Genomic DNA, 18084 nt, shown 5'->3' with positions numbered 1-18084 from the left:
GAGAGTTTATTCCATGTACCATTTTTTGTCTTACGTGCAGAAGCTATGAGCATGGGTGTAATGTTTCACCACCTCTCTCTTTCTCTACTCTGGGAAATATGTCCAAGTTTTCTCGAAGTAATCGTGAGTAAATGTGATGAAGTATAATACTATTCTCATAGAATGTCCCATATGTGAAAATGTAGAATTTGAAGAGCATCTGTATTTCAAGAACCAAAATGTTGGAAATGGCCATACAACAAGACTTACAAAAATTCTAGTTTGCAATGTTCTAGGACACCATAGCAATTGCAATTGCCTATTGTAAGAGCTATAGACTAATGTTCTTCTCTTCCAAGGCAAAAGATCAAACCTATATAATAAATTGATAACAATGTGCCAGAGATAGCGAAAAGGCTTTCTAAGGCTGATGTAAGTGTAAGAACCAATGCCGAAATTGTGAACTAATGACTTTACAAGGGTGGCATGTGATTATAAACTGTGTGCACAAACTGGCAAGAGAGTTGCAAGTCTTTGATACTACCCATTGCCCAGGCATTGAAATGGAGTTAGATGCGTGGATGCGAATATCAATGATAGATCTCGAAGGATTGACTTCATTAAGAACTAATAGGTTGTTAAAGCAATGGATAAATTGGCTTGCTGAGTAATGTCCTCTGGTTTGTGCTAGTTTACAACTAGACTACACATCATTATGAGAAAAATATTTCCTTTCTTTGTCCCTTTGATGCCCCACATTTGGAGAGCCTACAAATGAATTAAGCCTGGCTCCAATGATGAAGATGTGTTAATATAAACTTTGTGAGCATCATACATCAAAATTGAGATCATACATGTGTAGAGCATGATTGCTGATTATTTTTCCTTTTTCCAACTTTCCTCCAAGTCTCTTAAGTATCAAAAGTCATGGTTATCTAAAGAATTGCCAAACTTTATTCAAACAAGTGCAAAAAATGATGTAGCATAATGTATGCATATGGTGTAGCAAGACAGTGCTTGTGTTGCAAATGTTGAGGTGGCAATATACCACATGGTAGTGATATGGCGATGTGCAGGTAAAGATAATGTGGCACTATTGGATGACATGACATATAGGTCTAGATTATGTGGCATGGCATTGCAGGATGCTCTATGGATGACATGGTAGAGCTAATGGACGATAGGATGACATGGTAGATGCTACGAGACATATACTTCTTCTTCATGCACTAACAATGGATCACTAATTATGGACAATGGATAGCGAACTATGGGAGCTAGTGAGGGATGGGTAGAGAAGGCATGAAGCCACAGCCATAGGACGGATAGATGGGTTGTGCACAGATTGTAGATTAGAAATTGTGGTTCTGACCATGGTACAATGGAATCATCGAATCGATTCGACACCATGGAATTGACAATGGGAGAGACTTTGGAGTAATGTGGCAAAGCTCGAGGTTGAGGGCGGTCAAGCAAAAGGAGACTATAGAGCAAGGAAAATCACAACTCCATTGTTGGCAACAAACGTGGTGGAATCGGAGATCAGGGTTCGCTACTAAAGAAGCTAGTTGCTGTAATGGGAGCAAAGGCCATCAACACTAAGGCTAATGAGGCTGTGATGGAGGGTCTGGTGAGAGGCTATGAGACGTGGATTTCAATGAAAAGTGTGATACTATCATCATCTCTATTGCAACATATACACCTAAGCAGAGGCCAGAGGTCTGCTAGTGCATGCATGGAGCTACTCGACAAGTGTGATGGCTACATGGCTAGAGAGTGATTAATGTGAAGACTAGCAATAAGGGGAGACGAGCACAAAAAGCTAGGCAAGGAGGATAGGTGGGTTATGTAGTTTCAAGTTGTAATGGATGAGGCCAAAAGGGGCTACCAATGGGATTCCAACATGTGAGAAGCATGCCCAATGGTTGCTTTCAATGAGTGGCACTGACCTTTCATATAGATCTATGGCAAATGAGTCAAGCTTCCATGGCCGAATATCAAGGCAGCCAAAGATGGCCTTGGCTGCACTTGGTATATAGAAATTGAGGCACGTCGGGCTTGAGAAAGGCTTCAAATCTCAAGGCACCATACTTATAGTGCACAAGGAGATCTACACAAGGAGATCTATCACATGAGGTCTCCTATGAAACACACAAAAAGAGACTCTTTCCTCAATTGTTTAACCAAACTATAATTGTGAGGAAAATTAGGAAGCCCAAATAGATCTATAAAAAGAAAAAGTATAGCTCTCCCCCTAGGCTAGAATATGAGCACAAGAACCTCAAATTGTTTAACCAAAGTGTCATTGTGAGGATAACTAGTAAGCCCAAATAGATCTATAAAAATAAAAAGTATAGCTCTCCCCCTAGGCTAGAATATGAGCACAAGAACTTCTACAAAGGATGCAAGCACAAGACACCATGGGCTCAAATAGAATGTTGAAGAAGTAATGCAAAGAGGAGTCCACACAATATGTTACTATACACTAAATGTATTACGAACATGATGAACATATATACATTATTTAACCTTAGGGTTAGGGTTCTAGATTCTCCCTATGCCCTTATATTCCTTTCTTGAATAGTGCAATTTACAATATTCTTAGCATGCACCTCCACACAGAGTCCACATGGCAGATCAGTCATGTGGGATGCATAAGTGAACTAAGGTTCTCCTTTGACATTCCACTGAATTGTTATTGGAGGTTTTTTTACATTTGTTTGCATTCTTAGCATGGCTTGAGGAAAGAGAGGATGATTACCAGCCATAAAAGGCTCCACTAAGGTCATTGGGTGTGGACACTGTAATGGTGGAAGAGTTTTAGGCAGAAAATGAAGGGGATTAACTTTCTTTGCGTTTGCACAAATGCTCCAATGAAGTTTGTGGTGTTTTGTGTCAACACTCAGACAAATAAAACAATATGGATTGCAATAGATGCTTGAATATTTAATTTTCTTGAGAAAGAATAGTCTCTGATGGTTCATAACAACAATGCCAAGTCATGAGCCTGCAGATGAGAGGACAGCAAGAAAGAACAAGATTTAAAAACATGTATCCTTATTCGGGGATACATTTTGCAAGCAGCAACTTGTTTTCTGGTGAAATCATGGGTGGCACATATGAAACTAGCTTTGCCTCCATACCGTTTTGTTTAAGCCAATAAAGCCTAGCAACATCTAACAGCTGTTTGCATTTCAATCCTAGTGCCATTCGCTCAGCTGGCTGTGCAACCCACTTGCTAAGATCATCCAGCCTATTAGCATCCCCTTCAATTTTTTCAGTCCTGGCAGCACCCATTACCGGACTTAGACCCAATTACATGAAGACATAATTGCAGACATAATAGATGACACTCAGTGACAAACACAATAACTTACTCGTTATTCACAAGACCCATTGACAGACTGGAACTTGATTGAGCTTTTAGAGGGCTCGTAGAATTGATACAGGCATCCTCACCACAACAATGTTCTTTCTCACCCGACAGTGCCCAGCTTGTCAGCCAAGTCACAATGTAGAACTCCGTTTTTGAAAAACCTGAACTCCTAAAGAAACTCTTATCTGGATGAAGCGTGACATTATTTAGTACCTTATAATTGCAAATCAATAACAATGTTTATTAGTAAAGAAGCTTCCAGGTTTTAAAATGTCATGAATTAGATTGTTCAAAACAACACAACACAAGACTAGCAAGAAGTAAGAAACAAGCAACAGGAAGCAGAAAGAAGAAGCTAAGTCTCACATTATCCTCAGTGTGGTACAGCTTGATGATGTGAAGTAATACCAACTGCAAGGTTGAAGATGAGCCTACAAAACTTCGATTGAGAGAGTTGGCTCAATGCTAGGACAAGGTGTTCGCATTGCTTTAAGCAGCATCATTTCTAAGTGAAAGAGTTCAAGTGCGCTTTTGATCAAGACAATTGAACATGATTTCTTCTGATTCCTTCAGCAGCCAATGGACACACATTCAGTGTATGATTTTTTTCCACTGTGCAGTTTCTCAGTTTGAGGGATGCACTAATGTACCAATGGGAGCAAATGTGAAGTCAAGACTGAGCACAGACACTCAGATCTCTTATGCAGCCGGGCTTGTCAGCCAAGCAAGAGAGGTGGTTGGCTTCATTGCAGTCACACAATTGACATTGAATATAAGGAAGGGAAATGAAATGTGGTCGTGGTATACAGAGGCTTTCACACTTCGGGACATTTTCATTCCATCAGAATTTATGTCGAAAACTGGCTAATACGTTGTAGTGACTTTCTTTAGCAAACGATACACTTACTCCCTTGACAACTTTTGCATCTACAATTTCGGAGGGAGGAGAAGGCTACCTGAAAAAACAATTATGTAGACAATGTTATCAAAGAATGGCCATCTAGATGCATTGAGACTTATAGGGGAACGTGAACGAACCTTTTGTTTATTCTTTCTCCTTACCTTTCTAAGATGAAGGTCTCTAGTACAGAGACATTGAATATGCCTTTGCTAGAATCACCTCCCACACATGTATGTGAGGGATGCATTTTGGGCAAAATGCATCAGAATGCTTTCCCTAAGGATGGATCGGTCAGAGCTGACGAGTTACAGCTCGTTCACAATGATCTTTGTGGACCCATGAGGACACCTGGGAAGCATCGTGATATTTGCTGTCATTTTTGGACAGCCAGTTTTTTTGCAATGATAGCCTTGAGGTTTTTGGGTTTTCAGGTCTTTTTCAGGGTATCACATTTGCTATGGGTGGGAACAATCAAGATTTATTTGGAGTTCTTCGTGAAGATGATAAGTTGGATGGCACCAACTATCCGGAATATTCTTGTTGCAAAGCATTTGTGGAATATTGTTTCTGGGGCTGATCCCAGCCAATGCTACAATGGTTGCCTCTACTGCTGGTCCCTCTACAGGGACTATTGCTGATGCCTCTTCCTCTAGCACTCCTGCTGCTGCTCTTCCAACTCAAGATCAATCAAGATGGGATGCAAGAGATGCAAATGCACATTCATGCATTGCTTTATCATGCAAGAGAATCATTATTCCACACATCTGGTCTTGCAGGACAGCAAAGGATGCTTGGGATAAATTGGCTTCTCTCTATCAGATTCGCAATGAAGCTCATGTTGCATATTTGAGAAGGCAATTACAAGAAGTCGGTATGAACGAAGGTGACTCTATGGATGCATACCTGACCAAGGTCAAGGACCTCATGGAATAGCTTGCCAACATTGATGAGGTGGTGCCAAATTCACAGCTTGTCAATACCACATTGAATGGATTGCCAGATACATATCAAGGGTTTGCTACAACCCTTCGATTAGTGGCCATGGGTAATCCAGACCACTATTGTTTTGATCAGCTAGTTACTTTGCTTTTGTAGGAAGAGCAAAGTGGAGCTAATAGACAAGCCATTATTCCTGATCATGCATTTGCTTCACAGCAGACAGGAAGAGGCAAGGCTTCCAAGCCTATGGGCAAGCCAAAATCTGCGCATAGCAGCTGCAATTCCTCCCATGCATCTAAAAATACAGCAGATAAGTCAAAGAAGAAAAGATGCAACTATTGTCGCAAGCCTGGACATGACATTTCAGAATGCAGGAAGCGCATTGCTTTGGAGAAAAAGAAAGCAAGATTGACAATTAATGCCTCACATGCTATTGAATCCCATGAGCCAGAAGAGGCTTCACGTGCACATGCTCTTCAGGATGATTGGGCATGGGCTGTCCATTGCTCATTTGATCCCTCCAAAGTTGATGCATTCTTTACTGCTAATGATGCTCAGTCCTGGTACTTCGATAGTGGTGCTTCCAAGCATGTCACATCTTGCAGACAGTTGTTTCATTCTTTAGCTGATGCACCTCGAGGGGGGACTCTTACATGTGCTAATAATGCTTCATATGCTGTAAAAGGAGTTGGAGATGTGCAGCTCACATCCATTTCAAGCCATCCTGTCACTCTGATAAATGTTCTTTTGTGCCGGGAATTGAAGTCAACTTCATTTCAATTTCAGCAATTGCTACTTCAGGTTTCATAGTGATTTTTGATGGCTACAAATGCCTAGTTTATGATCTTCGTGATGACAATGCCATAGTTCTCACTGGCACTTTACAAAAAGGGCTTTATCACCTTGATCATCATTCAGCTGCACTTTCTATTGAAGCATTGGCTATTTCAGATTCACAGCTTGCTGAAACTCATCTTTGGCATGAGAGAATGGGCCATCTCAATGATAGAGCTCTTGCAAAGCTACATTCACACCATATGGCAAATGATGTACCTCAAACTCACACAGTTTCCAAACATGTGTGTGAGGGTTGTCTTTTGGGTAAGATGCATCGATTTCCTTTTCAAAAGAATTGTCCAAAACTCTCACAAAGGAAATTGCAGCTAGTGCACATTGATGTCTGTGGCCCAATGAGGACAAATGCCATTGGGGGGTACAAGTATTTCATGACTCTCATTGATGATTTCACAAGATATTGCTGGATATATCCTTTAAAAGCCAAATCTGAAGTTTTCCTATGCTTTCAGAGATGGCTGAATATGGTTGAGAATGAATCAGGATGCAAGCTTGTCACCCTCAACACAGATAGGGGGGGAGAGTATATGTCAAAGGAGTTTGATGCATTTCTGTCTTCACGGGGCATTATTCACCGATGTACTACTCCTTACACTCCTCAGCAGAATCCTGTTTCTGAAAGGAAAATCAGGTCCACAATGGAGATGGCCAGATGCATGCTTAAGGCCAAGTCTTTGCCCAATAAATTTTGGCTTGATGCAGTAATGTGTGCCAACTATGTGCTGAATAGATCACCTACACGGGCATTGAAGACTGTTACACCTTATGAAGCATGGAAAGGCAGGAAGCCTTCACTTTCACACATGAGAGTTTTTGGGTCTCTTGCATATGTTTATGTACCATCTCAGCTGAGACATAAGCTTGATGACAAGGAAATCAAATGCATATTTATTGGTTACAGCCAGGAGAGCAGAGGGTATCGGTTATATCAACCAAATTTTTGTTAGTAGAGATGTAATCTTTGCTGAACATTCAGCTTCTCCTCTTGTGGACTGCAAAGCAAAGCTAGATGTTGACATATTTGATGCCTTTGAATCTTGGTTACCTCTGCCATCATCAGAAGAGGATTTTGACCAGCAACATGAGCCTCCTCCAGGCCCTCCACTAAGCAATAATCAGCCACAACCTCATGCCGATTTGCAGGTTTCTCTTCCGGTACAAAATGATCCCACTACTCATGATGCAGTCATTGAAGAAAGAGCTGTCAATAGACAGCAAAGGCAAATTCCTAGATGGCTTCTTGATACATTGAGGGACAGCAAACAAGATCAGCCTTTTGCTGCCTGGACAAGATCAGGGAATAGAAGTTTGCACTCCTTGCTACAGCTTGCAATGAAGAGCCTCTGTGCCATAAAGATGCTTTTGACAGCAAAGAGTGGATGGATGCAATGAGAGCTGAGTTACGTTCCATTGCTAAAAATGACATATGGGAATCAGTAGATCTCCCTCCCGGCAAGCATGCCATTGGAACGCGGTGGGTCTACAAATTTAAAGGAAATCTGATGGCAGCATAGATTGATACAAAGCCCTTCTTGTTGCAAAAGGGTATGCCTAACAACAAGGCATTGACTTTGAGGAGACATTTGCTCCCACATCTAGGATTACTGCCATTAGATGTGTCATTGCCATTGCAGCCCATCATCATTGGCAAGTGCACCAGCTTGACATCAAAACTGCTTTTCTTCATGGGGATCTGCAGGAAGAAGTCTATGTCACACAACCTCGTGGCTTTGAGGTTGTTAATTCTGAAAATAAGGTATGCCTGCTTAGAAAAGCCCTTTATGATTTGAAGCAGGCACCCAGGGTATGGTATGCCAAAATTCATGCACACTTACTATCCCTTGGTTTTTAGAATAGTCCACTCTTCACGTCCGTGGGAGTGGATCTGATTTTTTAGTGCTGATTTTATGTGGATGATATGCTCATCACGGGCCCAGATACTCAGCAAATTGCAGCTTTCAAGGCTGATTTGCAGTAGATTTTTGACATGTCAGACATGGGACGGCTCCATTATTATTTGGGCATTCAGTTTGCTCATGTTGAGGGGGGTATCATGATGTCTCAGTCCAAGTATATTGGACAGCTCCTTGATCCTTTTCAGTTTGAGGATTGCAAGCCAATCTCTACTCCAGTAGACCCTGGCTTCAAATTCTCAGCTCATGATAGGAGCCCACCATACGATATCACTCTTTATCAGCACGCTGTTGGATGCCTTATTTATTTATGTCACACCAGACCTGACTTGCAGTATGCAGTATCTCAGCTCAGCAGATTCATGCACATGTCCAGTTCACAGCATTGGCAGGCAGTGAAGAGAGTCTTCAGATATCTCAGAGGCACTCAGGATTTAGCCCTCTTCTATGGTGATGAGGGTTCACTTACCATGCATGCTTACACGGATAGTGACTGGGCCGGATGTTCCGACACCAAAGTGTCACATACTGGCAGTTGTTTTTTGCTTGGCAATTCATGTATCTCTTGGCTCAGCAAGAAGCAACCAACAGTTGCCACGTCTAGCTGTGAGGCTAAGTACAGGGCAGCTTTCACCGCTATAGTAGAGTGTGTTTGGCTTCGACAGTTACTTACAGATCTTGGTATTCGCTAGACATCCTCCACTATTGTCTACACTGACAGGCAGAGTGCTTTGGCCATTGCGCGTAACCCAGTGTTTCATGCATGTACCAAGCATATTGAAGTTCACTATCATTATGTTCGGGAGCGGTTGTCAGCAGGAGACATAGAGTTGTCCTATCTTCCCACAGAGGACAACATAGCAGATATGTTTACAAAGGCACTTCCTCGTCCCAAGTTCGAAGTCTTTCGACAGGCTTTACACTTGGTTCCCTTTGTTACATGATCTGACATCCCTTGTACATTCATAGGTGGCTATATCCTTTTGGATGAACATGTGCCACCATGACTAGAAAATACCAGGTATTCTGAGACGTTTCCAGAGTACTTCAGCCCATCCCATGGAGGGGGGTTGTAGGCCATCCTCTAGTGGTTCTAGTGATGCCCTATAAACCATGGTATGTGCCTTGTAGGCATAAATAAAGACACTTATAGTGTTAGCGTTTTTTAGGCCACATAGGACACTTAGTCCTATGTGACACCTAGGACACTTAGTCCTAGGTCTAGGTACTTGTACCTTGTACTCCTTTGTTTTTTGTTCATCCAAGATTTGACGTGACGGCTAACTCATCGCATCTTTAGCTACCTGCACTCTCTCTCTCCTATCCAATCCTTCAATTTAACCATTTGGGGTTTAGGAATAGCCCAACTGAAAGCACCCTCTACGTCAAGCGAGACAAAGGGGATTTGATCTTATGTGAATGACATGCTGCTCACAGGCACCCCAAATTGAATGTGAGTGCATGATCTTAGGGATGTGCATATATTTGTCAGGTAAATAAGGCAGCCTACAGCCTAACTATATACAGTGGCATCAAAAGATTAACCGTCATCATACATTGACAATTTAAGCAGCCCCGGTTCAACTAGAGACTGCATTCTAAACCTGTGTAGCAGCCCTTATATATACTTGGATTGTTTCATGCAATGCCCTCGTCTTACTGCATAAACTGAATTCCCAAATAGTAATGCACTAGTCCAACTCGTGACATCTAAAATGAGGCTTCAAGATCAGTCTTGTGTTCTGCATTTCTGTGGTGTGACAAGTGAGCAAATATATGCACAGCCCTAAGATCATACGCTGGGATGCAGTTAAGCGCATTTCAAATACTTGCACGGCACCCAAAATCTTGGATTGTTCTATGCCAGGGTGTGACTTTCAATTTCATGCATTCAATTATTTAAATTGGGCTGGTGACTAAGATGGTACAATCAACCAATCATAAGATCCCTTCACAAACTTACTGAGGGTTTTTAGTAATAAGCAAGGGCGCAGTCTTCAAGAGAGAGGACACAGCATTTTCCAAGGTTCTTTCCAGCTCCACCTCCTTGACAGCCAGCATGAGCCTCACTGGTCTTTCTCATCCAGCCCATTCCTTCACCATTGCCAGCACAAGGAGAGCCTCACCTGTCCATTGCAGCCCCCTGGAGCTGCCTTCCTGGAGTCGTCTTTGCCTAGCCCCTTCTTGCCTAGCCCCCTGGAGCTGCCTTCCTGGAGTCGTCTTTGCAGCTCCAGGGGGCTGCAATGGACAGGTGAGGCTCTCCTTGCCAGCACAAGGAGAGCCTCACCTGTCCATTGCAGCCCCCTGGAGCTGCCTTCCTGGAGTCGTCCTAGGGTGCACGAAGCAGGGCGCCCTGCTGCCCTTGGTGGTCCTGGAATGCGTGGTACAGAGTGCTGGGGAGGTGCAGTCATGGTAGTACGTGAAGGAGCCGCACCAGAAGACCTCTTGGGTCTTTTTCTCTTCCTTGGGCAGTCTCTAGCAAAGTGCCCAAGGGTCCTGCAAATCCTGCACTGGTTCTATCTACCTGAAATCTCGACTCTCTGTCGAAAGAGAGAGCCATCTAGACGCTAAAGCATAATGTGGTCATCTGAGATGTTAGGGTCAGAGACAATGACCCTAACACGAGCACCCCGTCTGCACTGACTGCCTCTGCCGAGGAAGAAGGCATGCCAGGAAGGGAGGGGATCTCCGTGACCACTCCGAATGTGGCTCCGATAGTGGCAAGCAGTCGATAGTAGATCTGAGAAAGACCAGGAAATCTAATGAGCAGTGATGTGACTTGCCTGTCCTCCTCGATCGGATCGAAGCCCAAGGTGTTGGGCAAAAGAAAGATCCTCCTCGAACCCAAAGCCAGGAGATTAGCTTTGAGAATAAGGGTTGTAGACTCGTGGGAGTCAAAAACCACTTGGAAGAATCCACGTCCCAAAAGTCGAATATCCCTGAGGTGAGGGGCGAGGTCTCCTGGTAACGCCGCCAGCATCCAATCTCTAGCCTGTGATCTGGAAGCGTGTGACCCAAAGATGCGGGCGAAAAGTGATGTGGAGCCCTCTAATTCCACATCTTTCTTGAGTTGCTACAGTCCGTCTTCTGAAAAAATGACGGTTCTCGCAGCCGGTGGAGGTGGACAGAGATTGGCTGAATGGGGATCCATTCGCCAATCGATGTGAAAAGGCCGATTCCACACATGCACTGAGGATCGCCATCGGACAATTGTGAGTCTCGTCACATCAATTGAGGATTGAGACAGGGAGAGCTGCAGGCATACCAGAGAGCAGAGGATCCACAGACTATGCCCGATGGGAGAGGTTGAGATAGAGGAGAACTTTCTCTGTGTCTGCCCAATCTACTATGAGATCCAGGGGCAATATCACTGCCTCTTTCAGGAGGGGCATGGCTTTGGTCCACTTACACGGCTGATCCATTTTCCCGACCAGGTTTGTGTTGGGCTCTACCTAATTGAGATGCGACGACACAGAGATATACTAATGTGACTGATCAGAGAGCAGGAGGAGGCGATGCCACAGGTCAATCACCGAGATCGGCCGAGCACAGACATGTGTCATAGACTCCTATGCATCTGAGTCAACTCCCGAGGAGTTTGAGGGAGTGGAGCTTGATGAGATGAGAGCATCATGGATTAGCAGTGCCAGTCGCCACCAGGATGCTACCAGACGAGAGGTGCACACTCCACATGTGGCATGAAGAGTGACCAGAGCACGCACGCCGGTGTATTTTAGCCCTCCTCAGAGGAGACCACCAAAGACAACTCATCACCCTTGATGTAGCCCATCGGATACAGAGGTCGTGGAGACCACGCCCTCCGCCACTCCGAGAGACAGCTCAACAGAAAGAGATACGAGATCTCCTCTCCTTCCAACAAAGAGCCACCAAGGTGCCTGGATCTATGGAGCTTGTGCGTGTAGTCGGAGCATTAGCTCTGAGCAAATGATATTATGTTGCTATTTTGCTATTTTGCTACTTTGCTATTTTGCTCACTAGTTTAGCACTCTAGCTTTCAGCAAGGGCCTTAGTGAGCCCTTTGCTTCAGCCCATACTGGCTTGTATGAGTTACTTTTGGTTTTGTACTTTGTCTCATAGGCCCGTGAGACCTCTTGCAGACGTTAATAATCCATCTCTCTCTCTCTCTCTCTCTCTCTCTCTCTCTCTCTCTCTCTCTCTCTCTCGTTTGAGCAAGGGACATGCCACCCTAGCTAGACTTGAGCAACAGTGCTCCCACTCACAGGAGACTTCAAATTCTGCTTCTCGCTCAGATGATCCGCAATAAGTCATCAGTTCCACATGAGATCATACTTGTAGAGTTTGGGGCCACCCCTCTACAGCTTGATGCAGTCTTCCATGTGGTCACTTATCTCTACACAGTCAAGGACTTTGGTACTATGACATCTAGACAATGCAGACTGCCATGCCTAGCCCTGACTTCATATGGCATTGGAGGCTGAGGGGATCAGAGGAGCTCGTATGCTCAAACACACATATGGTATGCAAACCTCGGGCTACAGATGGACAAATTGCCAGAGTTCCTCTCCAAGTAATGTAATGAAGAATTTGAGCATTCATCCACAAGAAGCCAGGATTTTGAGTCTTCAAGAAGTCCGTCCACAAACCCAGCCACGAGCGGGGTCATCATCCTAAAAGGCGTGAGTCAAGTCCCAAGGCCAAATGGGCCTTAGAATCAAAATTAAGAAGACAACGACTTGCCTATGCAATGGAATGGAGCAGGAATCAAGCTATGGACCAGATTCACCAACATGACCACATCCTACAATATTTGCTCTAGTTGGTGGAAGATGAGCCCGAAAGAGCAACCAACTGTAATAGCTCGGCCTCGCGGTGCCCCAGTAATAGGTCGAACACACCGTGGCTATGTTCACAATAAGGGTTAGTATAGCCTTGAGGCTCCATCCATTCTGCTTGAGTGAACCAGGTCATCAGAGAGGATCTCTTGCAACTCTACACATTCAAGACCTGGTTAGCACCTACTGAGCTTTTGGTGAAACTCAGCTTCCTCAAAGATCATTGCTTACGGATCTCAAAGGAGGGATTCATCGAACCACCAGGCTACACCCAGATTCATCTCCCACATGTGTTGAGGATCTTGGTGGGTCAGTTTCGAGTATCTTCAAACAGGCTATCAGTTGGGCATCCCATGCAAGAGACAAATCTAGACATTATGTGATATGCAAGAGACCGAGACAAAGGATCACTATGATTTCATATGCCCTATATACTGTGAGATCCATGGACAGCACCACTATCTTTTCACTGGCACATCCAAAATAATGATCGGTGGCTATTTCCCTTCTTGAGGCCCGAAGACACAGGGATCAGCTCATACAAGCACAAGGAGGAGCACATGAGGGACCAGCTGGGCCCAATCAGAGCACGATCATGGATTTTTTCTCTGCTGACCCGAGCCAAGGACAGCAAGGGATCAGACGTAGAAGAGAGCCAGAGGACATGATGGTAGTGAACACCAAGGAGAATCCCTTGGTCCTCTATCAACCGTCCTTGAGTGGTTGGTTGGACTTGTGCATGGACCAACACGACTGGATGACTGATGAGAGGCAAGAGGAGCTTGTCTGACGGTGACTCAAGATCTAGCGAGGGCTGCTGGCGCTTGAGAGAGAAACAAGTGAAAGAACGATATTGTTGCTCGGCCTGTTTGGGTCCATCTCTCTTCCTCTTTAGTCTCAGTGATATGGCCCATTGTCTGACAAGTGCTATAGTCACTCCAATGGTTTGTCTTCCCACAAAGAGAGAGGATATGTCTGTGACCCTTATGTGAGTGTCCACGTGGGGTAGTTTCTCTAACAGCAATAGCACGATGTACTACTTATATTCCTCGTCACAAGCATCATTCTTGGGTAGGGGTGCCCATTTTAGTAGCCCCCACCCTTAGGTTTCGTTGTATCTGGTTTCTTTTCAGTCTCATATACACTTTGGTCTTTCGTAGACGTTAATAAAATCTCTCTCTCTCTCTCTCTCTCTCTCTCTCTCTCTCTTCAAAAAGACATAAAAAACTATACTTTCATATACTCACACTTCGAAGTATATTCAACTGATTAAAAATATATTCCCCTTTGAAAGAATTGTGTAAATAGCCCAAGAAACTCACTAACGTAGGGTCTCCATTGACAAAGATGATGGCAACAAGTTGCAATTGCAATTCCGTTCAGCAAGGGAGTGCATAAACCATTCTTAGACTCCATCATTGAACTCAACCCACAACTTTGCTTTAGATTGGCAAGGCAACATCTCAAAGCTAAATCTGCATGACCATGAAACCATTGAGAAAAGATTAGTGATATCTTTTCAAATTCCATGAACCTTTCTTCTGTAAAGGTAATGTAGCGAGAGTTTAGCAACCAAATCATTGGTTGAAAGAGTGAAATAAACTCGAAACAATTAAAGCATACAATCCCACTCTAAGATTATTAAGAGGGACAAGATGTGCAAATTTTTCACCCAATTGGACAAATCTTGGAAGAGCAATTTAATGTAAACACCCATTTCCAATAACCCGCTTTGGGAATCCCAACAAAAATGAAAGGAAAGTTACTTTACTTTGATTCATGTCGACAGCCGTCTCTTTGTTACAAAGGATAGAAAATAAATGCAGAAGAGTTTAGTCAACATGCTACTTTGTATAACTTGTTTTATAGTGTCTTTTGCCCTTGTGCTCATGTCACTTGGTGACCTTTCTTGTGACAAGACCAAGCACAAATAACCAAAGGGAAGCCTCTCTCTAATCTTAACTGGTCATAGCAGCTCGAGGAAAATTGTCTTCAAAACACAACTTTTAAGGCCTCTGCTCATTTTCTTCATATTTTAGTTCTTAAACAAGGAGGCTAGCATTCCAATCTAACTGTCTTCCCAGCCAATCAAGTGGAATCATTGGCCTGATTGAAGCATCAAAGAGGTCTTTCTTGAGCTTCCAGCACCAAATGTCAGCTTGCCTACCTTTGTTTTGGAACGCGTAGTAGCTTCTCCAACCTCCCTCCAAGCACATGTCAGCAACAAGTTGTCCATTTAGGATCACACAACACCTCGATAATGAGGTATTTGCAGAACTCTACTGCATCAAGGTGTTGTCTCTGGTAGATGATACTCCGTGGGGTATCTTTGTGAGTTTTGAATAGCTTAAATTTTTATTTTCCCACATGACCTGTGGTCCACTAATACGGCAACAAAGGTCTAGGATGTCCATCAACCATGTTTGGGGGTGAGAGGAGAACACCAAAACGTGGAGATGTATTGATAATGCAAGAGTTGTGTTACAGAAAATGACCGAAATGAGGGATATGCCCTCTACAAAGGAAGCTAACCCTAATATTAAGCCTAGGGGGAAAATCTCCTAGCTAGAGAGAGCAATGTCCCAAGGGTATGTTCACATAACAAATCCCCCCCATAATAGCAGTGTGAACAGGTACAAGAAAGTGGATCACTCAACTCTAAATAGTGTCTTGGCAAAAAGATATGCAACCCTTTCGTGTGTAGGATTGTAGATCAGGTTGTTCTGTCCTGCAAGTAATCTGTCTCTAATATAGTGATATACCTAGATGAATCCAAGAACATTCCCAGACTCATCCTTTAAAAACACAACATAGTGCAGTTTCAATCTCATGATAGTCACTCACAAGGTTGAAAACCATAAACTTCATCATGAACACCTTCCAGAGTTCCTCATTGGGAGACATTTGATATCACTGCGGATCTGCAGAGGTGCTTCTGAAGGAGACTCTGGATATCCCATAGGAATAGAAAGATCTCTATCTTCTTTTGGCTTTCTATCCATGGTGGGATTGCAGTGAACCTTTGGAGGTCCAGGTTCGGAGCCGACCCTACTTGCCCTCGATGCCTCTCTGCTTCGGAGACTATTCAGCATTGCTTATGGGATTATAGACAGGCGAGGATGATTTGGATGGAGGTAGCCACGATTTTCAGTCACTTTGCCCACTCCCCATTTTTTATGACGTGGGGCTCAGTGGCTTGGCTTTCTCTTACAGGGCCTCAGGTATTCTATGAGAGATTTGACTCTCGGGCCATTTCGGTACGACGTCATCGGACTGAGTCCTGTTCGTTGGATGTGGTACCACACCTTCCTTTTACAACTGTACATGCCTCTGTGGATACTTCTTGGGAGACTCTAGCGAGCATAGCATCCTGGCATATCTGGAGAGCCAGATGCACAGAGGCTTTGGAGGGTACTCAGGTTCATCCCTCGCACACATTGGCTAGTATTTGGACAGACACCGTACATACTTTGATGGCCGCATGGACGGGTATGCAGGGAGACTCCCGTGCAGCCTCAGCTAGGAGGGCTTCTTTCTTCAAGGAATGGAAGGATTCTCCTTTCTTCTCTGAGACTACTACAGGGATGAGGTGGCACTTTCAGCCTCAGCCTTGGTTGTTTTCCACCTCACTCTGAGGGGGTTTTTTATTTATCCTCATGATTTCATGATGTATTTCGCTTTGAGCTTGGTCTCGCGGGTTTTTTCTCTTACTTAATAGAAGTCTCTTTCTTGGAAAAAAAAATAGCAAGGACTAGCTACTATGACATCCCCACTGACGTCAAAAGCGCCCAACAGTGGGTGTAGACCATAGTGTAAAAATATGCTCTCACACATACAAATCCACACACCCACACATACTTGAGCATCCATTTATACAAAGTCTTCGTACTAAGTGATAGTGTATCTCAATGTGTTTGCGAGCATGAAACACAGGACTCTGTGCTACTGCAATAGCACTCTGACTATCAACAAGAATATAGGATTGGGTGATTACAAACATCCATGAAGATCCCCCAACAATCTCTTGAGCCATGCACCCTCGATTGTGGGTGAAGGCTGCCCAGTACTCAGCTTCACATGAGGAAGCGGCCACAATGGCTTACCTCTTGCTCAAGCAAGATATGCATGAGCTGCCAAGAAGGAGATAGTTAATCACCAGCCTAATCTGAATGACTGAACCCATGAACTAAAATTCCCACCCCCCCCGGCATAGAACAATCCAAGAGGCTGGAAGCCATGCAAGTATCTGAAAATACACTTTACCACATACCAGTGCCTGGTCTTAGGACTCTGCATATATATGCTCACCTATGACACCCCAAACTCAATGTCAAGGCGTGTGTTGCATAGGTAAATGAGGCAGCGAACAGCTTGGGCTGTATATAGTGGCATCAACAACAGATTCACTGCGATCATACATTGCAGCTTAAAGCCCAGGTTCAACTAGAGTTGAAGTTGGCTTACAATTTTGCATTCCAAACCTGTGTAGCACCTCTTGCATATACTTGGAATATTTCATGACAATGCCCTCTTTAATTGAATTCCCAAGTAATAATGCAACAGTCACAAATTTCACAACTCAAATCAGGCTTAAAGATCAGTCTTGCATTCTGCAATTCTGTCATCAAAAAAAGAGGGTACTTTCAATTGGAATGTTCTTTAAACCCTGGCTGGTTAAATCAGTGTGTATCTCCTCCTACTAAACCCGTGGAGCTTGTTTGAGAACACACAACACTTTAGGCAGCTGATACACTTTACCTTCATGTCTACGCATCACAATCCAATTGGCTGACTCAAATAGACTTCAAACTGCAAGTCTCCATTGAGGAAAGCAGTCTTGATGTCCAACTAATGCACTTTCCAGCCAAAATGTGCAGCCAATGCTATAGCACACCTGATGGTTGTCATCCTAGAATTGGGGGCAAAAGTCTCATCATAATCTATCCCCATTTGCTAGGAATAGCCTTTAGCAACGAGCTTAGCCTGATACCTATCAATGGTCCCATCAGATGTTCTCTTGTTCTTTAACTCCACTTTGTCCCAATAGAGTATGGGCAACTCCGTCAGATCCAATATTTATTTTTGTGGATTGAATCTAATTCACCCAACATGGCTCTCATCCAATGCTCACTCTCTTGAGCATCCTCCAAGATGTCAGGTTCATCTTCATCACTTACCCTGCTCATCCAAGCAGCATCCACAAAGTGCATCACCAGAACTTGGAGAACCAGCCCTTAGCCTGCTAGTGAGAGGACCAATCAGCTTACTCTCTTCCCCAATATCTGTTCCACATCATCCTGACTATTG

At 43.8% G+C, this 18084-nt stretch overlaps 1 protein-coding gene across 4 annotated transcripts in view; it reads right to left on the bottom strand.

Annotated features, from left to right (window-relative positions):
• Nucleotides 1-2831: 2831 nt before the first annotated feature.
• The window catches only part of LOC147883037 (methyltransferase), a 47608-nt gene continuing 32355 nt past the window's right edge, over nt 2832-18084 (bottom strand). For 3 of the 4 annotated variants that reach the window (XM_087399719.1, XM_087399718.1, XM_087399720.1), the window contains 3 exons: nt 14100-14252; nt 3357-3540; nt 2832-3262 (listed from right to left, as the gene is read on the bottom strand). In XM_087399719.1, the coding sequence (XP_087255845.1) occupies nt 3037-3262; nt 3357-3540; nt 14100-14252 (563 nt within the window). In that variant the 3' untranslated portion in view covers nt 2832-3036. The remainder of the gene's footprint in view (nt 3263-3356; nt 3541-14099; nt 14253-18084) is intronic. The other variant, XM_087399721.1, reaches the window with a different exon arrangement.

This window comes from Dipteris shenzhenensis, chromosome 28 (genome assembly GCF_047967505.1).
Source record: "Dipteris shenzhenensis isolate YYH24624 ecotype China chromosome 28, Dip_SZ_1.0, whole genome shotgun sequence".
Taxonomy (NCBI): Eukaryota; Viridiplantae; Streptophyta; class Polypodiopsida; order Gleicheniales; family Dipteridaceae; genus Dipteris; species Dipteris shenzhenensis.
This window is presented reverse-complemented; position numbering and strand designations above follow the sequence as displayed.